General features: G+C 45.0%; 1 protein-coding gene across 1 annotated transcript; it reads left to right on the top strand.

Annotated features, from left to right (window-relative positions):
• The first annotated feature begins 1,501 nt into the window (after nucleotides 1–1,501).
• Nucleotides 1,502–21,558, top strand: GCSH (glycine cleavage system protein H). The gene is made up of 5 exons (XM_056526191.1): nucleotides 1,502–1,689; nucleotides 13,513–13,592; nucleotides 18,219–18,282; nucleotides 20,104–20,235; nucleotides 21,254–21,558. Exons 1-5 carry the CDS (start codon nucleotides 1,503–1,505, stop codon nucleotides 21,349–21,351), a joined length of 561 nt encoding a protein of 186 aa, XP_056382166.1. The 5' UTR covers nucleotide 1,502; the 3' UTR covers nucleotides 21,352–21,558.
• Nucleotides 21,559–21,706: the final 148 nt, after the last annotated feature.

Below are 21,706 nucleotides of genomic sequence, written 5' to 3'. Positions count from 1 at the left end.
CGTATATTTACGTCCTGCACCGGCTCCCGCGATATGAAGCGGGGTCGCGCTGCGACCCCGCATCACATCGCATCGGTCCCGGTGCTCATCAACGGCCGGGACCCGTGGCTAATACCACACATCACTGATCGCGGTAATAATCCTTTAGAAGCGGCGGTCAAAGCTGACCGCCGCTTCTAAAGCGAAAGTATCCCGGCTAGTCAGTCGGGCTGTTCGGGACCGCCGCGGTGAAATAGCGGCGTCCCGAACAGCTTGCAGGACACCGGGAGGGCTCTTACCTGCCTCCTCGGTGTCCGATCGACGAATGACTGCTCCGTGCCTGAGATCCAGGCAGGAGCAGTCAAGCGCCGATAAAGCTGATCACAGATCAGTGTGTGCAGTGTTATAGGTCCCTATGGGAGCTATAACACTGCAAAAAAAAAAAGTAAAGAAAAAGTGTTAATAAAGGTAATTTAACCCCTTCCCTAATAAAAGTTTGAATCACCCCCCTTTTCCCATAAAAAAAATAAAACAGTGTAAATAAAAATAAACATATGTGGTATCGCCGTGTGCGTAAATGTCCGAACTATAAATATATTGTTAATTAAACCGCACGATAAATGGCGTACACGCAAAAAAAATTCCAAAGTCCAAAAAAGCATATTTTGGTCACTTTTTATAGCATTAAAAAATGAATAAAAAGTGATCAAAAAGTCCCATCAAAACAAAAATCATACCGATAAAAACTTCAGATCATGGCGCAAAAAATGAGTCCTCATACCGCCCTGTATGTGGAAAAATAAAAAAGTTATAGGGGTCAGAAGATGACATTTTTAAACGTATAAATTTTCCTGCATGTAGTTATGATTTTTTCCAGAAGTGCGACAAAATCAAACCTATATAAGTAGGGTATCATTTTAATCGTATGGACCTACAGAATAAAGATAAGGTGTCATTTTTACCGAAATATGCACTGCGTAGAAACGGAAGCCCCCAAAAGTTACAAAATGGCGTTTTTTCCTCGATTTTGTCGCACAATGATTTTTTTTTCCATTTCGTCGTGAATTTTTGGGTAAAATGACTGATGTCACCGCAAAGTAGAATTGGTGACATAATATGGATTTTTAGGTGGAAAATTGAAAGGGTTATGATTTTTAAAAGGTAAGAAGGAAAAAACGAAAGTGCAAAAACGGAAAAACCCCGAGTCCTTAAGGGGTTAAATGGGGAGTCTAAGCGAGAGTCCATAGCAAAAATTGTCTGTGTTCAACACTGTGCATTTTTAACGTTTTCTCTTTGCATTGGGAAACACTGGAGTTATCCAATTAAAACAGAAAACAATGTGTTCCGCAACACAGCCGCACAGTGTGAACAAAGCCTTCGAGCCCTAGGGTCTCCCCATGAAGCCTAGCGCAGGTCCTCCCCCCAGCCCCCCCAGCGAACTTGTTCTGACATTTCACATTCTCTGAGGAGAACTTCTGCCTTTACATAACTAACAGGCCACTCACCCCGCCCCCCGTCTGCGCATGCGCAGTAACAACGCGTGGGGCAGGCTTCGGGGCCGCGCTGTGGCTGCTGGAGCGGGGTACGCGCTGGGAAAGATGGCGATGAGAGTGCTGCGCGGGGTGAGCAGCGTGTACTGTGCCGCCCGCCTCCTGCCCAGGAACGTGTGTCCGGCCCGGTACCTGAGCGGAGCCGCCCGTCTGCTCGCAGGTGAGTGCTAAGGCCCCGGCTGTGGGGCGCGTTAAAAAGTCCGGAGGAAAGGGGGGGCGGGGGACACTGACTACAGGTCACCTGCCGGGACAGCGCACAACTTTAGCGGGCACTGCCTGGCATTGTACGGGCGTCCTCCATCACACTGCACCGGCTCCTCATACATGCACAGGATCACCCGCTGTCCTGTCCGAGCATCACCTGACCGGGAGAGTAATGCACAGCCTCATGCATAGAGGTCCTAAAATCTGTCATCGATTGGAATGTCTAGTGTTACTGGCTGACTGACTGGCATCATGGAGGGGTCACAGAAACTGGGCATTGGCAGCTCCTGCCATCCTCTTCACCAGGTGTGCACTGAATGAATGCATTGGCATGGTGTCAGATCTGCTGCATGTGTGTATGGATTACAGTGGTCTCCAAACTGTGTCCCTCCAGATGTTGCAAAACTCCAACTCCGTATGCTGCGTGTATGGATTACACTAGTGGTCTCCAAACTGTGGCCCTCCAGATGTTGCAGAACTACAACTCCCATCATGCCCGGACAGCCGTTGGCTGTCCGGGCATGTTGGGAGTTGTAGTTCTGCAACAGCTGGAGGGCCACAGTTTGGAGACCACTAGTGTAATCCATACACGCAGCATACGGAGTTGGAGTTTTGCAACATCTGGAGGGACACAGTTTGGAGACCACTGTGTTAAAGGGGTATTCCAGGCAGAAACTTTATATATATATCTATCTATCTATATATATATATATATATATATATATATATATATATATATATATATATATCTCAATCAACTGGCTCCGGAAAGTTAAACAGATTTGTAAATTACTTCTATTAAAAAATCTTAATGCTTCCAATAGTTATTAGCTTCTGAAGTTTTCTGTCTAACTGCTCAATGATGATGTCACGTCCCGGGAGCTGTGCATGATGGGAGAATATCCCCATAGGAACTGCACAGCTCCCGGGATGTGAGTCATCAGAGAGCAGTTAGCCAGAAAACAACAACTCAACTTCAGAAGCTAATAACTATTGAAAGGATTAAGATTTTTTAATAGAAGTAATTTACAAATCTGTTTAACTTTCCGGAGCCAGTTGATATATAGAAAAAAGTTTTTGCCTGGAATACCCCTTTAATCGTTTTGACAGACAAGTGTCATCTGTTATGTCGGCTTTGTGCGGACATGAGGGGGATCCTTGTTTATAATGGAAGCCGCTGTGCTCTGCCCGATATGTCACGTGACTGGTCACACTATGGTCAGAGACGACGTCAAAATTCCTGTCAGAATGGCAGACACCTTGACAGAATCTGAGGGACCCCAATTTAGGTCAGTATAATCCATCTGGCGCAGTTGTCAGTAGTTTATAGGGTCGTGGTTCTGTTACCATGGAAGCCATGATGGCAGAGTGAACAGACCCTTTTAATGGATGCCCGTCATTATGATGGAAAGAAATGGCGCTGCATACTAACCCATTAAGGCTTGTTTCACACTAGCAAATTACTCCGTTTAGCAAGTTCCGTCACTAGTTCCGTTCAAGCGCTATTTCTTCCGTAACTATCTTAAATAACGTCCTATATCAATAACGGACTATAACAGATTAAAACGGATATTAGAAAAATCCCATAGACTATAATGGGATTTTCTAACGGACGTATAGGATTTGGTTACTGCTGGTGACAGCTGATTTTAGGACGGAACTTGCTGAACGGAGTAATTTGCTAGTGTGAAAGAAGCCTAACTTCAATGGGTAGAAATATAGGCAACAGCAAATACGCAGCAAAATGGGGCACGTGTGACGCTACCCTTAGAGTGTTCACATGTACAGTATCCAGCACGTATTGATCATGTAGTTTACATTGAAAACTGCAGATTCAAATCTGGAGCATTAAATATGCCCAGGATACTGTAGGTGTGAATAGACCTTAAAGGGGTACTCCACCTCTAGACATCTTATCCCCTATCCACAGGGCGACTGCTGGGACCCCCCGTGATCTCCCAAACGGGCCCCGGCATTGCTGCTCTGTGAGAGCGGCTAATGCATGTAGCGTTGACCTTGGTGAGGTCGACTGTACACCCCCTCCCCATACACCTCCAAGGGGGAGGCATGAATGCTGCATCCCTGACTCTCCCATAGGACTACATGGAGGAGGCTTGTCAGCCACGGCGTCATTCTGTGGTCAACACGCCTCCTGCACAGGAGATCGCGGGGGTCAGTGAGGAGGTGATATATATAAAAAATTTTAAAAAAAGGAACCCACTCTTATCTTCCTTGCTCCTGTGCTGCTGCCGGTATAATGGATCTCCACTGTCCGTGGCTTTGCGGTGTGTGATACCGCATAACCAAACTTAGAAGCTGCAGCAGGAACGAGTGGTTTCTTTTTTAAAGGGGTACTCCGGTGAAAACCTTTTTTCTTTTAAATCAACTCGTGGCAGAAAGTTAAACATATTTGTAAGTTACTTCTATTAAAAAATCTTAATCCTTCATGTACTTATTAGCTGCTGAATACTACAGAGGAAATTCTTTTCTTTTTGGAATGCTCTCTGATGACCTCACGAGCACAGTGCTCTCTGCTGACGTTATTAAAATAATAATAACGCTTTATTTATTGTTGTCCTTAGTGGCTAACCACTGAGCCACCATGCTGCCCATAGCATACATCTGCTATGCATGGTTGCTTAAATGGACAGAGATGTCAGCAGAGAGCACTGTGCTCGTGAGGTCATCAGTGTTCCAAAAAGAAAGGAATTTCCTCTGTAGCATTCAGCAGCTAATAAGTACTGGAAGGATTAAGATTTTTTAATGGAAGTAATTTACAAATCTGTTTAACTTTCTGCCACCAGTTGATTTAAAAGAAAAAAGGTTTTCACCGGAGTACCCCTTTAAAGGTGAACTACCTGTTCACCCACACTAAACTCCATACACTGGTATATAGTGCAGCTGAATCAGATTACAAGATATTTCTTACCTGGATCCGGGGTCCTATTCTGAAGATACCCATTATATTAGTCTCCAATGCTAATAGCCGGCTCTCCGCAACGGAGGCTTATACGATGGGTATCTCCAGAACAAGACCGCGGATCCAGCTGATACCGTGTTGTAATCCGGGTGACCCTCTCTATAAGTATTGGGTTTAGTGTGGGTGTCCGTTTCCCTTACAGAAGAAGTTATTGCTGGATTACCACTATAAGGCCATGTTCACACATCGGAATTTCCTTTGCGGAATTCTGCTTGAAATGTCCGCAAGGTGATTCTGCTGCGCTGTGCACGTGGCAGAATTTCCATACGAGATGTTTCCGGCACGGAAATTCAGTTTTCCGTGTCCGCAGAAAGAATGAACCTGTTTCTGCGGACACCGCACCGATTGCATAGCCATCTATGAGATGGCGCGGTCTTAGCGCTGGCATATCGTGCTGGTGCCCGGAGTCTGCTGAATGCCCGCACAGGGATTTTGCGTGTGGACATTCCGTAGTGTGAACATAGCCTGACTATTGAAGTCCAGCTGCAGTCTGAAGTAGTACATTGAGTTGTATAGAACCTTGTGGTCGGCAGCTGTCTGGTAAAATGAACGGGAAGGTGTCTTTGGTGTCATTCACACTTGTATTCTAGACCGGTGTTATACAGAGCCGTAACAGGGTTCCCATAATTCCTTCTTGTTTTTCCTCTGGTTCTGTATGTTCAGGACCTATCATAACGTGGAATGTTATTGTGCTCCTGTGTATAAATGGTAAATCACAATGTAGCAGGATCCATAGAGAACACTTGTTTCTGTAGAAGTCAGGACCCTCTCCCCGCTGTACAGCCCAAGATCTGGTTTAAGCCAGAGATTTCTCGCTGCAGTCGCTGAGCATATAGAGTGTGAAATGTACATGCTGAGTGATTTACAACAAGCCATGTGGAATCTGACATGTCCAGATCAGAAACAAATGGCGGAACATTCCTAGATGTGTCATGTAATGTGTTACTTAGTGTATATATACAGCTAGGGCTGGGCGGTATACTGGTTCATACTGAAAATTTTGTGCTGCACGATATGAATGCCCTCCTCGTCCTGTTTGTTGCGGCCGCCGGCCCTGACACTCTATACCAGTGGTCATTAACCTCCAGATGTTGCAAAACTACAACTCCCAGCATGCCCTGACACGGCCCTGATACCAGTGGTCATTAACCTCCAGATGTTGCAAAACTACAACTCCCAGCATGCCCTGACACGGCCCTGATACCAGTGGTCATTAACCTCCAGATGTTGCAAAACTACAACTCCCAGCATGCCCGGACAGCCGTTGGCTGTCCGGGCATGCTGGGAGTTGTAGTTTTGCAACATCTGGAGGTCCGCAGGTTGGAGACCACTGCTCTATACTGTGCGGTATCCCTATGCCCGGGCTGCAAAAAATAAACATAATAAACTTTAACTCACCTCCCGTTGGTCCGGTACCGGCCTCACTTGTTTCCTGGGGACAGGAACGTCGGACAGCTGTCAGCCTATCACCGGCCGCAGCGATGTTCCGGCCGGCTTCTTACATGACAGTGGGCTCAGCCTATCACCAGCCGAGGCGGAACATCACTGCGGCCGGTGATAGGCTGACGGCTCTCAGACGTTCCTGTCCCCAGCGTAAGGCCGACGTAGGTGCGTTAAAGTTTATTTTGTTTAACTTTTGCAGCCCGCGCATAGGGATACCGCACAGTATAGAGTGTCAGCACCGGCAGCTGCAACAATCAGGACGAGGAGGGCAGCACATGCGGGTTATATGTGAGTATTTACCCCAATGGGGATGTGGGCTGATAATTTAATTGGGGGGGCTAGGAAATACCATTATATACCGTGGATCCGCCAAAATTTTTTAAAATACCGTGATACACACATTTGGTCATACCGCCCAGCCCTATACACAGCCTGCCAGAATTACAATGCAGATTTACACCGGAATGGCTCCAGAATGACCTAAGCAGCAATTGTGCAGGAATCTTCTCAGATAAAAGCTGCTGCTCTGCAGGGAGTTGGATCCGTTGTCCCTGTGATCTGAAGTGACGGGCTATAGGCTGCTGGGCACAGATTTGTGGGACTATTATAGAACCTCTGAGCAGAAAACGGGAGGATTTCCAGTATCTAAGCATAAGTCCATGTAAGGTATACATAGTTCATCTATAGGACTGTAGAGTCTTACTTGTTGCATGGATGTGGGGGGAATTTAAAGGGGTACTCCACTGGAAAACATTTTCTTTTAAATCAACTGGTGCCAGAAAGTTACACAGATTCCAGTACTTATCAGCTGCTGTATAATACGCAGGAAGTTCTTTTCTTTTTGAATTTTACTTCTGTCTGACCACAGTGCTCTGTGCTGACACCTCTGTCCATGTCAGGGACTGTCCAGAGCAGGAGAGGTTTGCTATGGGGATTTGCTTGTACTCTGGACAGTTCCTAAAATGGACAGAGATGTCAGCAGAGAGCACTGTGGTCAGGCAGAAAGGAAATTCAAAAAGAAAAGAACTTCCTATGTAGCATATAGCAGCTGATAAGTGCTGGAAGGAGTAAGATTTTTTAACAGAAACTATTTACAAATCTGTTTAACTTTCTGGCACCAGTTGATTTAAAAGAAAATGTTTTCCAGTGGAGTACTCCTTTAAGTGTGGAGTAGGTGATTATTATAATTTTTTCTACACCTTTAATTTGTGTTGTGGTAATGTATATGTGCGCCAAATGTATTGCATGGTTGCATGGCATGTGATATATATGGTGCTTCAGTACACTCACTTTATATGGTTCCTCCTCTTTGTAACCTTGTTGTGCCAAAATGTGTGACGCTGTCCGAAGTCAGTCTTGTGCCAGGTCTGGTGTAGATTTGTAACAAATTAAGGGCTTTGCAACAAATTGTGTGGCAAGTTACGCGTGAATAATTCATGACCACTGCAAAAATGTAACCAGACTGTGGCATAGATGGACAATTCTAGAAAAACCTTCTAAAGCTAAAGTTGCAACGAAAAGTGTTTTAAGCAGCAACTGCGACAAATCAGCACGAAGAATTGACTTAAAGGGGTACTCCGCTCCTAGACATCTTATCCCCTATAAAAAGCAAAGGGGATAAGATGTCTGATCGGGGGGGGCGGCCGCCACTGGGGAGCCCCGTAATCTCTCCTGCAGAGCAGTAGACTATATCCATTGGCTTTCCAGCTGCTACAGAATGAAAACATTCTACAATCTCTTGCTGACAGCGTTGTCACGACTCTGTATACACTGTCCTGCTGGTCAGAATTAGCGGAGTCTGTGCAGTATATGGAATTTAGAGCATCAGTTCAAATTTCAGAGTAAGCTTCACTGCAAAAAAAAGTCACCATTTTTTCCCACTAAATATATTTCCAAAGGTGCTTTTTCACCAGATGTTGGTAACAATACAAATACCGTATTTATCGGCGTATAACATGCACTTTTTAGGCTAAAATTTTTAGCCTAAAGTCTATGTGCGTGTTATACGCCGATACACCCCCAGGAAAGGCAGGGGGAGAGAGGCCGTCGCTGCCCGCTTCTCTGCCCCTGCCTTTCCTGGGGTCTATAGCGCTGCTGCCGGCCCTTCTCTCCTCCTGGCTATCGGCGCCGCTGCCCGTTCTGTCCCCCTGACTATCAGTGCCGGTGCCCCATTGCCGGCGCCGATAGCCAGGGGGAGAGAAGCGGCGCCGACAGCCAGGGGGAGCGAAAGGGCAGCGGCACCCATTGCCGGCGCCGCTGCCCCGTTGCCTCCCCCCATCCCCGGTGGCATAATTACCTGGGTCGGGTCCGCGCTGCTGCAGGCCTCCGGCGTGCGTCCCCGGCGTCGTTGCTATGCGCGGCACATGACGTCAGTGCGCCGCGCTGTGCATAGCAACAACGCAGGGGACGCGCGCCGGAGGCCTGCAGCAGCGCGGACCCGACCCAGGTAATTATGCCATCGGGGATGGGGGGAGGCAACGGGGCAGCGGCGCCGGCAATGGGTGCCGCTGCCCCTTCTCTACCCCTGGCTGTCGGCGCCGCTTCTCTCCCCCTGGCTTTCGGCGCCGGCAATGGGGCACCGGCACTGATAGTCAGGGGGACAGAACGGGCAGCGGCGCCGATAGCCAGCGGGAGAGAAGGGCCGGCAGCAGGACTCTAGACCCCAGGAAAGGCAGGGGGAGAGAAGCGGGCAGCGACGGCCTCTCCCCCCCTGCCTTTCCTGGGGGTGTATCGGGGTATACACGCGCACACGCACCCTCATTTTACCATGGATATTTGGGTAAAAAACTTTTTTTACCCAAATATCCTTGGTAAAATGAGGGTGCGTGTTATAGGCCGGTGCGTGGTATACCCCGATAAATACGGTAATCCATCCATACATACAAAAAAAAGTAACAAATAGTATTTTTTCTGTTGATGCCATTGACCATAATGTTATATTTTAACCCCTCTGGCGTGGATCATCTTCTTTATTTGGTTCCCCCAGGTCTAGCGTTTCCTTTAAGGTCCTGATGACGTTCATCTCACAATCCTTTGCGGCTCGAGGCAGCAGCTGGTGTCAGGGGGCTTGGCTATTTCTTATTTCCTCACAAGCCAGCCCCCTGATAACGTTTGCGGTCCATACTGACGTGCCGGCGTTCCATGCGCAGATTGCCGAGATCACGGGCCGTCAGGACGTAGAGGAGCTGTGAAGTTAGTGTAGTTCATAATATAGTGTCTGTACCGGTGTGTGACGGTTTTCTCACAATTCTTATGTGATTTTCACCCCAATATTTATTTTTAACAGCATACAAAATGACTGCTGTCTCCCAGGATGCAAAGTGGCCGGGACCTGACTCACTAGTCATCTGATGACAGGGAGCCTGTCTGCTTCAATGTGTGGGGGGATCGCTTGGTGGGAGAGAGATCAATCTGCAACTAATGCAACAGCTGTAGGCACCCTGATTGAAAACCACAGGTCTTTTGTTTCAATGGGTTGGGTGGCTGATGTGTGGGAGGGGGGAAAATGGAATTGTGGGATTTGTAGTCAAAAAAGAAAAGTCAAACAGGAAATACCAGTTCACAAGAAGCTAGCCACAGTATTATGGTAATCTCACAACATAGCCATTTAGCCAAGACAAGCGCAGATCCTTCCTAAGCATGTCCATTACTGTCTGCCAGGTATGTGCTAAAATCACCTTATGGTGGATAACCCCTTGAAGCCTGGAATACCCCTTAACGACCAAGGACGTATATTTACGTCCTTGGCCGGCTCCTGCAATATAACGCGGGGTCACGCGGTGACCCCGCGTCATATCGTGTCAGTCCCGGCATGTATCTGAAGCCGGGACCTGGGGCTAATAGCGCGCGGCAGCGATCGGGTTGCCGAGCGCTATTAACCCTTTAGACGCGGCGTTCAAAGGTGAAAGCTGCCTGGCTGCTTGGTGGGGCTGATCGGGACTACCGCAGTGAAAATGCGGTGTACTGATCAACTGTGACACGAGCGGACGTCCTCTTACCTTCTTCCGGTGTGTCCCTTAGGCGATTGATTGCTCCAAGCCTGGGATGCAGGCTTGAGCAATCGACCGCCGATAACACTGATCAATGCAAAGCTATGGCTTTGCAGTGAACAGTGCTGGCAATCAGTGTATGCAGTGTTATAGGTCCCTATGGGAGCTATAACAATGCAAAAAAAAAAAAGTTGATAAATGTGATTCAACCCTTTCCTTAATAAAAGTTCAAATCACCCCCCTTTTCCCATTAAAAAAAAAAACACCATGTAAATAAATATAAACATATGTGGTATCGCCGCGTGCGTAAATGTCCGAACTATAAAAATATATCATTAATCCGCACGGTCAATGGCGTATGCGCAAAAAAATTCCAAGTCCAAAATAACGCATTTTGGTCAGATCAAAACGATCAAAAAGTCAGATCAATACAAAAATGGTACCGCTAAAAATGTCAGATCACCGCACAAAAAATGAGCCCTCATACTGCCCCATATGTGGAAAAAAAAGGTACAGGGGTCAGAAGATGACAATTTTAAACGTATAAATTTTCCTGCATGAAGTTATGATTTTTTTCCAGAAGTACGACAAAATCAAACCTATATAAGGCTGGGTCCACACTACGTTTTGTCCCATACGGGAGCGCATACGGCAGGAGGGAGCTAAAAGCTCGCGCTCCCGTATGTGACCGTATGCGCTCCCGTATGTCATTCATTTCAATGAGCCGACCGGAGTGAAACGTTCGGTCTGGTCGGCTCATTTTTGCGCCGTATGCGCTTTTACAACCGGACCTAAAACCGTGGTTGACCATGGTTTTAGGTCCGGTTGTAAAAGCGCATACGGCGCAAAAATGAGCCGACCGGACCGAACGTTTCACTCCGGTCGGCTCATTGAAGTGAATGACATACGGGAGCGCATACGGTCACATACGGGAGCGCGAGGTTTTAGCTCCCTCCTGCCGTATGCGCTCCCGTATGGGACAAAACGTAGTGTGGACCCAGCCTAAGTAGGGTATCCTTTTAATCGTATGGACCTACAGAATAAAGATAAGGTGTCATGTTTACTGAAAAATGTACTACGTAGAAACGGAAGCCCCCAAAATTTACAAAATGGCGTTTTTCTTCAATGTCGTCGCACAATGATTTTTTTTTTTTTTTTTTTTTACGTTTCACTTTAGATTTTTGGGTAAAATGACTGTCACTACAAAGTAGAATTGGTGGCGCAAAAAATAAGCCATCATATGGATTTTTAGGTGCAAAATAGAAAGGGTTATGATTTTTAAAAGGTAAGGAGGAAAAAACAAAATTGCAAAAACCGAAAAATCCTGCGTCCTTAAGGTTTTTTTTTTTTGCAAATCTGACCACTGTCACTTTATCCATTAATAACTCTGGGATGCTTTTAATAGGGATCGACCGATTATCGGTTTGGCCGATATTATCGGCCGATAATCACGATTTTGGGCATTATCGGTATCGGCAATTACCTTGCCGATAATGCCCCGCACCGGCCCCACCGCGACCACGGATTCCGGGATTGTTTTTTTTCGTGACATATTCTACTTTAAGATAATGGTAAATGTTCTTCGATACTTGGTGAAAAATTCCAAAATTTCGTGAAAATTTTGCATTTTTCTAACTTTGAAAATGGACATACCGAATAAATTATATATGGATTCACATATACAATATGTCTGCATTATAAAGTTGACATGATTTTACTTTTTGAAAACATTAGGGGTCTTCAAAGTTTAGCAGAAAATCTGAATTGATCAGGGACCAGTTAAGTTTGAAGTGGATTTGAGGGGCCTTTCTGTGAGAAATCCCCCATAAATGACCCAATTATGGAAACTGCACCCCTCAAAGTATTCAAAATGACATTCGAAAAGTTTGTAAACCCTTTAAGTGTTTCACAGGAATAGCAGCAAAGTGGAGGAGAAAATTCTAAATCTTTATATTTTTACACTAACATGTTCTTGTAGCCCCATTATTTTCATTTTTAAATGGGATATAAGGAGAAAAAGACCCCCAAAATTTGTAACCCAATCTCTCTCGATTATGGAAATACCTCATATGTTGACATAAAGTGCTCTGCAGGCTCACAACATGGCTCAAGAAAAGATTAAATGAAATCTGTCAGGGTGTTTTATACTCTCCCGCAATATCTTTGTCCAATCCCTCCCGCTAACATTGTACATGGCTATTTACATGTGCAGAGCATTACACCCTAGTGTCTGTAGTACAGAAACTAGTGTGCAATGCTCTGCACATACAGTCACACACTGCTATACATATGGGGGTATGTGCAGAGCATTGCACCCTAGTGTCTGTAGTACAGAAACTAGTGTGCAATGCTCTGCACATACAGTCACACACTGCTATACATATGGGGGTATGTGCAGAGCATTGCACCATAGTGAACATACATGTGTATAGCAGGGGTGTAGGAGGGTTGAATGGGGAGGAACAGGGGTGACAGAGGGCTGAATGGGGGGGGGGGAGGGGACAGGGGTGAAGACAGGAGTGACAGAGGGGAGGACAAGTGACAGGGGGACTGGGGTACCTGAAGCTGACCTGTGGTTCTGGAGCAGCATCCCCTTCCCGGCATGTGCGAGCCTGGATCAATGCGTACTCAGACTTCCCTTCCCCCTGCGGCGCCATGAGTCACAGGCATGCAGGACGGGGCAGGAAATTTTAAAAAAATATATTTTTTCTTTTGTTGTCTTTTTGCTGGCACCCCGGCTGCGGCAGTGCTGTGGCATAGCGCCTGACTGCCCATGCCTGCACATTTTGGGGCGGGTCCTGCAGGATCCCAATGCAGGGCTCTACTGTGGAGCGCTCCACAGTCTAAGCAATGTAGAAACTGTATCCCTGTCCCCCTGAGAGAGGGTAGTGGGGATGGAGTGAGGGGGAGGGGCTGTAAAGCAGAAAACTGTGTCCCTGTGCAGAGGGTCACATTCCACTACAGGGCGCAGTTTTTTTTTCACTACACCGGCCGGAGATGTGAGCCCCACGGCAATCACTTGATGATCTCTACATATAAATTTATACCACTCTCATTGGACATACTAGTAGCTGTATAAATCTGTATGCAAAGAGCTCCCCTTGTATCAATTGAAGGTCAATACAGTTTAAATAATAAAGTAAGATGGCAGCAGATGGGTGCACCACTGTACTTGTGGGTGCATGTTTTGCATATCATGTATATACCCAGTGCTGCACTATTGCACAACCCGTCAGAAAGTATAGCATACAGTACTAAGCATGCAATGCATTTCTAAGAAAACCTTTTTATGCTTTATTGTCCATTGTATATATTTGTATACTTGTGGAACTCATACCATTTCTCTTGTTGCTTTCCATTTTTGCAGCTCGCAGGTTCACAGACAAGCATGAATGGATAAGTGTGGAGGACGGGGTTGGGACTGTTGGAATCAGCAAATATGCCCAGGTATCGGCTTTGTGTGGAATGTTACTGTCTGTGATCTTTGACATCTGTAAACTGAGTTCTGCACAAATCATCTTATCTATCCTTTTTTTTTTGCCTGAACTTTGCCTGTTTTTATGTGTTTTTGTTAACTGCCACGTTTTTATCGGTTAATAGTGAGCTGCGGTAATAAAGGTTACATTAATGAAGAACTAATAAAACTATTCATTCATTCTTTTTTTTTTACATACCACATACACTGTGGATTTGATGCTGTGTCCAGCTATTTATTTGTATAAATTTAAAAGCATGAAATCTGCAGCAGGATCTAAGGCAGTATAAATCTACCCTTAGGGTATGTTCACACTACAGTGTGTGAACGGAATCTCTGCTCGCTGAATTCAGCGAGCGGAGATTCAGCCTGGCAGCCGGCTTCGGCGGTTGGACCGCGTGGCACTGAGCCTTCACCATTGACGGCTATGCAGTGCTCGCGGACTTCCTCCCAAAGATTGAACATGTTCATTCTCTGTGCGGAACAATTTCAGGAATTATCCGCCGCTGAAATTCCGCAGTGTGAATGGGTCTCGCGGAGACCCGTTCACACTACACCGCGGAATTCTGCTTGCGAATTCCGCCCGCGGAACTCCGCGGGGAATTCCGTAGTGTGAACTTACCCTTAGGGTAGGATCACACACAGTGTATTCGCAGCGTATTTGATGCTGCGGATGCTCTGCCGGCAGTCACAGAGCGACAGAACAGTGAGCTCACTGTAGCTTTGTGTCCCCGCTCGTAATGGCAGATTTCCCGCCGGCAGTCACAAATTGACACACAGAGCTACCCGGCCGCAGCAGGAAGCTCACTCTGCAGTCACTCTCTGACTGCCGGTAGATCATCCGCAGCATCAAATACGCTGCAGATGCGCTGTATGTGATCCTACCCTATGTGTGATTTATGGTATCAGCCATTTATAAGCCTTGTTCACATATTACAGATTTGCAATAGGCCAGTCTGACACATTCTTTTCAAATAATTTGCATAAGAAATCACTTTTTTCCCCCAGAGAATAAGCAACAGCACAGCGGATCTGCATGAAGATTTAAAAGTAGTTCTGTAGTAAAAAAAAATAACTTATCCCCTATCCAAAGGATAGGATATAAGTTATAGATCAGGGGGGGTCCGAGCGTTGGGACCCCCTGTGATCTCCTGAACAGGGCCCAGGCAGTTTGCTGGAAGGGGGCGTGCCAACCCCCGCATGGAGCGCCGGCTCACATCCCCCCCTCCATGTATCCTATAGATAGGAGGGGGTCGGAATGGCCGCTTCCGGCAGACTGCTGGGGCCCCGTTCAGGAGATTGCTGGGGGTCCCTGCTCTTGGATCCCCCATGATCTATAACTTATCCCCTAGCCAAGAAATAAGTTATTTTTCACCGCATTAATCCTTTAACCCCATAGTCATCAGTTAAAGGGGTACTCCGGTGGAAAACAAATTTTATTTTTTTTAAATCATCTGGTGCCAGAAAGCTAAGTAGACTGTAAATTGCTTCTATTTAAAAATCTTAATCCTTCCAGCACTTATCAGCTGCTGTATGCTCCACAGGAAGTTCTTTTATTTTGGATTTTATTTTCTGTCTGACCACAGTGCTCTTTGCTGACACATCTGTCCATGTCGGGAACTGTCCAGAGCAGGAACAAATCCCCATAGCAAACCTCTCCTGCTCTGGACAGTTCTTGACAAGGACAGATGTGTCAGCAGAGAGCACTGTGGTCAGACAGAAAAGAAATTCAAAAAGAAAAGAATTTCCTCTGGAGCCAAGAGCAGCTAAGTACTGAAAGGATTAAGATTTTTTAATAGAAGTAATTTACAAATCTGTTTACCTTTCTGACACCAGTTGATTTAAAAAAAAATGTTTTCCACCGGAGTACCCCTTTTAAGAATAATTCTCAACTTTTATGTGGAGAACTAATAAGAAAATGACAGGTTACTCAGAATTTAATTTCAATGCAGATATGCATAAAGTGTAGTTCCACAATTTATGCCCGTACAGCAATTGCAGGAAAAATGTTTACAGTTTTAATGTATCTCATGCGACATTGTGTATCTATTCCAATATTTTCCTGTTTATACAGTCGTGGCCAAAAGTTTTCTAGCTGATACAAATTTAGTTTTTTTGCTTCTTCAATTTTTATAGTGGTAATTTGAATTGTTACGAAAAATGATCAGATAAATTGCAAGGTGTCTTTCCTTGCCATAAAAATGTACAAATACCAAAAAATGTCTTTCCACCAAATTACAGCCCTGCAACAATATGACCTGCAAACATCATTTCAGTGACCTTCTTAGGAGGAAATGCTGATGAGGACAAAGCACTGTGTCATGCTGATCTAATCATAAGAGTAGACTTACTGCTATAAATGGGGATGGTGCTCAAAATCATTGTCTTCTCCTGTTGACCATGGTTACTGCCAAGAAAACATGTGCAGACATCATTGCTTTGCATCAAAAAGGCTTTACAGGCAAGGACATTGCTGCTTGTAAGATTTCCCCCAAATGAATGATTTTATCAGGTCATAAAGAGACGTTCTATTTCTGTGAGGAAAGCTTCAGGATGCCCAAGAAAGTTCAGCAAGTTGCAGGACTGATAGAGGGTTCAGTTGCAGGATTGGTTCAACACCAGTTCCAGTGCAAAGCTTGCACAGGAATGGCAGCAAGTACATGTCATCAGCACACAGTGAGGCAAAGGCTTTTTTAGTATGACTTGAAGCTTCTTGGGCAGCAAAGAAGCCACTTCTGTTCAAGTAAAATATCAAGAACCAACTAACATTCAGAAGGAAGCGCAGGGGCTGGGCTGCAGAGGACTGGGTAAAGTTATTTTCCCTGATGAAGCACCCATTAGTCTGTTTAGGACATCTGAACGAATGATTGTCTGAAGAGTCCTTATGTTATTCCAACAGTAAAACATCTTGGGACCATTCATGTGTGAGGTTGCTTTTCATCCAAGGGATTAGGCTCACTCACAATTTTGCCTAAGATCACTGCAACAAATAAGGAATGGTATCTTAACGTCCTCCAAGAGCAATTTGGTGACGAACAATGCCTTTCCCAGCATCATGGAGCACCATAAGTGGCTTGGTGAACAAAACATTGAAATTTTGGGTCCATGGCCAGGAAACTCCCCAGATCATTGAGAACCTGTGGTCAATCCTTAAAAATCAGTTGGACAAAAAATAACTGTGGATATTGTGATAAATTCCAAGCACTATTTAGCCAAGAATGGGTTGTCATGAGACAGATTAGGCCCAGAAGCTGATATCCAGCATGCTCGGGAAAATTGCAGAAGAAGTAGTAGAAGTCCTTCCTTTATATTTTTATATTTCCCATTCCTTTTTTAATCCACTTGTGGCTTCTGCTCAGAAACTAAAGAGGCAGTATTATATATATGACTCCCGGCCTTAAATGGCCACTGTTATGATGCAAAACTTTCAATACTGTGCTTAGTACTGCTAAATATTAATGTTTGTAATATAGTGTAGTTAAAAAAAAAATAATGATCATTTTCATAAAAGTAATACTTTTATTTTGTCCGCCACTAGAGGTAATCTTCAATTTTTTTCACCAGTATGCACTGACTTTGCAGCACACTGGGTATCAGCGGTAAAGTGCGCCAGGACCCAGTGAAGGGGATCACATCTGTACAGGCAGTACAGAGAGGAGAGCGACACAGTGTAGGAACAACAGATTAGATACAAGGATCCCACGGCACAGCTTAGCTCGAGAGTGAGGTGGCGTAGCATGTGAGGGCATGTCACCATGGCTAAAGTAACCTCCTCCTCCTATGCTGGATTGCAAAGGAGTGAGCAGCACTGTACACAAGAAAACTACCTTATTAAAGACAGAAAACAGGAAAAAAACAGCACAGCAGTGATCACTATGGCAGGCAGACACTTCAAACATCTTAAAACAAATGTGGATTTGGGTCTGTTTTGTTGGGGAGGGGGTTGGTGCAGTTTTTTTTTTCTGTATAAAACTGTTAAAAATTCAATAAAAAAGATCTGATTTAAAAAAAAAAATCTAAAAAAGCTTAAAGGACAACTGGAACACTTTTATATATTCCCGGGCCTCAAAAATAAACAAAATAAACTCATACATACCTTCCTACGAGCCCCCGTCGGTCCGGCACAGGCCTCACGGTCCGGCAGTGCTGACGTCATTCCACTTCCTGGGGACAGAGATGCCGCAGAGCCGTCGGCGTATCACCGGCCGTAGCTATGTCCCGCCCCGGCCTGTCATAGGCTGAGCCCACTGTCATGTAAGAAGCTCTGGCCGGCTTCTTACATGACAGTTGATTCAGCCTATCGCAGGCCGGGGCGGGACATAGCTACGGCCGGTGATACGCCGACGGCTCTGCGGCATCTCTGTCCCCAGGAAGTGGAATGACGTCAGCACTGCCGGACCGTGAGGCCTGTGCCGGACCGACGGGGGCTCGTAGGAAGGGTATGTATGAGTTTATTTTGTTTATTTTTGAGGCCCGGGAATATATAAAAGTGTACCAATACAGTTGTCCTTTAAGTTTTGTCCTCCTTTAAACCTTTGGCCATGGCCGTTTAATCGCTTCCCAACCATGGTCTCACATGTATATTGTTTCTCTTTCAGGAGTCCTTAGGAGATGTTGTGTACTGTAGTCTTCCTGAAGTTGGTACCAAGCTCAATAAAATGGGTATGTTCATGTCCCTTTTAACAGATGTTAAGCTACAATATTGGGTTTTTGGTATCTTCACAGTTGCCATACTTGAAGAGTGGAGGTGCTGATCATCTGGAATAGACTCATTGCTGCACTGTGTTTTAGCTATAAATTAGGTTATGCACTTCCAAGGCAGATTCATGGGCTCAAAACAAATGGACAAGAGTTTGATCAGGTTTCTTGATTGTAAAAAAAAGTTTTGCATGGGTACTTGCCTCCTGGATGCAAAGAGAATGGGGCCAACCAAGACTGGGACCCCTCTCACCCAGTGCCCCAAAACGGCTGCATGGGCTTCCTCTCGGATATGTACATCCTCTTATTGGCTGAGTATATCAAGTGAGGAGCCAAATCAACAGGAAACTTCTCAAGCCAAGGATCAGCTTTTTATGATGTAGGAGAACGACAATGTACCAGCTCAGGAAGCTTTATTCCCGGAATCTGTTAATGCGGGGTAAAAACTGCTGATCAAGCACATATTCTTCACAGAAGCGTTTTGTCAAGAAATATTATGCATAGTGATAAGTGAAACATTTACTCTAATGGTTTTACTCTTGTTATATATACATCAGAGGTACAGAAAGAGGATAGTCTTTTGCTTACACCTTAATGTTTATAAATAATAATCTTTAATGCAGAATCTAAAAATGATTTTGCAATTGAGGATTCTGGTTATACGGACATAGTGAAAAATATTGTCTAATTTCTCTCTCTGGTAAAACTTTGCAGCGTATTTTATTTTAGGTCCTCATTTTCAAGTGCATTTTTTTATACCTATAACAAGCAAAACATGTGGATGTAAAATAAAATACAGTGATCCCTCAACTTACAATGGCCTCAACATACAATAGTTTCAACATACAATGGTCTTTTCTCGACCATCATAATTTGAAAAAGACTCAACATACAATGTACAGACAGTCCAGATCTGTGAAACGTGTCATTGGCCGGAAGAACTGACCAATCAAAATGGGCATTTTACAGGTAAAACCCCTGTATTACTGAAGTGTATGCACTGACTGATGTCTGGTAGCGCCCCCTACAGTACAGGGAGGTATTACATGTTCTTTACTCTTTACCTGTACCAGGGTTAGCTGCTCCTTTGGACACCAGGTGAAGGTGACTTCATTACTTTTTTTTTTTTTTGTGTATTTCATTTTGTGTATTGTACAGGACCCTGAAGAAGCTCCTGTCCTCTATATAGACCAGTGTTTCCCAAGCAGGGTGCTCCCAGCTGTTGCAAAACTACAACTCCCAACATGCCCGGACAGCCTTTGGCTGTCCGGGCATGCTGGGAGTTGTAGTTTTGCAACAGTTGGAGGCTCCCTTCTTGCGAAACACTGACATAGACCGTGATTTACAGCTCCCAGCAGATCTTTCTTACTTTTATATGTAAGGATTTGCTTTATCTGTATTAGTTATCTACTTATTTTTCTTTAATTCTCACTTTTTCCTATTTTTGGATGACATTTTGGTGCCTTTAGAACCAATTACCAGGTTTCCATAGAGTTCTGGTCTCAACATACGATGGTCGTCCTGGAACCAATTAATATTGTAACTTGAGGGACCACTGTACAGCATCAAATCTTAGTGTAAGCCGGCATTAAGCTGGAATTCATGGGTTTCTTCAGCAGATACTTGATAGCTTTTTATTTAATCTTGCTTACATTTAATTCAATGTGATAAACTAGCTGTGTGTATGTACTAGTGTAGGCTGAACAATGGTTATATCACCTCTTGTGACCAGTGATCTCATTTTACATTGTTTTATATAATGTATTTTCTCCCTTTTTGCCCTAGATGAGTTTGGAACATTAGAGAGTGTAAAGGCAGCTAGTGAACTCTTTTCTCCCTTGACTGGAGAAGTTACAGCAATAAATGAAGCACTGTCAGATAACCCAGGCTTGGTGAATAAATCCTGCTATGATGAAGGTATGTACGGTAATAGTCTGATGACTGACAAATAGCAATACTCCTTTAATAAAAGCTTATCATTTATAAGACACTCCACATCTCCCATAGAGATATATGGAGGGAGCGTGTCAGCCGCGGCGTCCTGCTGCGGCCTACACAGAAGATTGCAGGGGGTCTCAGACTCCCCACGATCAGACTTTTATCCCCTATCCTGATGATAGGGAATAAGTGTCTTACACTGCCTATTTCCTTTAAAGGGGTACTACCATGCTGACAACTTATCCCCTATTTAATGGATAGGGGATAAGTTGCCTGATCGCGCGGGGACCCCCGCAATCTCGCATGCAGCACCCCACTCTCATCAGGCCCCAGAGCGAACATCGCTCTGGGTCTGATGACTGCTGATCACGGGGCCGGAGTATCATGACGTCACGCCCCCTCAATGTAAGTCTATGGCAGGGGGCGAGACAGCTGTCTCGCCCCCTGCCATAGACTTGCATTGAGGGGCGGAGCGTGACGTCACAGGGGGGCAGAGCTGTGACGTCACAATCACCGGCCCAGTCATCAGACCCGGAGCGGATGTTCACTCCGGGACCTGATGAGAGCGGGGTGCTGCGTGCAAGATCACGGGGGTCCCCAGCGACTTTAGATAGGGGGTAAGTTGTCAGCACGGTAGTACCCCTTTAATACTGCACATAAGGTGGCTGATCTATCACATCAGCTTCTGTACATTGTTCTGATCTCCTGCAGTTTTACTTGGATTACTTCAGGATTCAACAGTGATCAGAGTTCAGTTCACTAAAACTGCAGTGGTTTGGGTCTTGCTTGGTTGTTATATGACTGAAAACAGCCTAAGTAAATGCAAAATTCCAAGTGACCACCAGAATAGCTTATGAAATATACCCCATATTCTGAGTTCTGGTAGAAATCTTACAGTATCACTGACTTTATATAACAGGAAAAAAAAAGCTGTGGCACTATTTATAGCTAGCCTGGGGGTCTTTATCTGTTTTGTTTCTTCTCTTCTCTCATACAGGGTGGCTAATAAAGGTAACTGTGGATGTTCCCTCAGAGCTGGATGACCTGATGAGTGAGGACGCCTATGAGAAATATGTAAAATCGATAGAGGACTGAACATGACACAGCTTGACATCCTAGTCCTGTTTAGATTCAGAGTAGTGGTACACAGGAGGGCACATGCCCCCAAGGTTGGTGGACGTGCTTACTACAGGAATAACTGTTAACCAGTCTGTCCCTCCTCGTAGCTTTAAGTTGAACTGGTTGACAATGAAGCAACTTCAGGATCCTTTAAGTGTCATTTTGTTTTTTTTTTTTTTTTTTTTAAAGAATTTATCAGAAAATTTTATTGTGAATACACAAATGATTAACCAGAACGTAGTCTTTGCCTCACAGGGTTTTTTTTGTCCTGATTTGGCAGCAGTAGAAACACTAATGGACACTTTCCAAAGACTGTTCTTTATTTCTGTAG

Source organism: Hyla sarda, chromosome 6 (assembly GCF_029499605.1).
Source record: "Hyla sarda isolate aHylSar1 chromosome 6, aHylSar1.hap1, whole genome shotgun sequence".
Classification (NCBI taxonomy): domain Eukaryota; kingdom Metazoa; phylum Chordata; class Amphibia; order Anura; family Hylidae; genus Hyla; species Hyla sarda.
This window is presented reverse-complemented; position numbering and strand designations above follow the sequence as displayed.

Excerpts from the sequence above, each read along its gene's own strand:
- GCSH (XM_056526191.1), top strand. The coding sequence starts at position 1,503 with ATGCGCAGTAACAACGCGTGGGGCAGGCTTCGGGGCCGCGCTGTGGCT. Across the intron at positions 13,593-18,218 it reads GAATCAGCAAATATGCCCAG|GAGTCCTTAGGAGATGTTGT; the intron begins GTATCGGCTTTG and ends TTTCTCTTTCAG. Across the intron at positions 20,236-21,253 it reads TAAATCCTGCTATGATGAAG|GGTGGCTAATAAAGGTAACT; the intron begins GTATGTACGGTA and ends TCTCTCATACAG.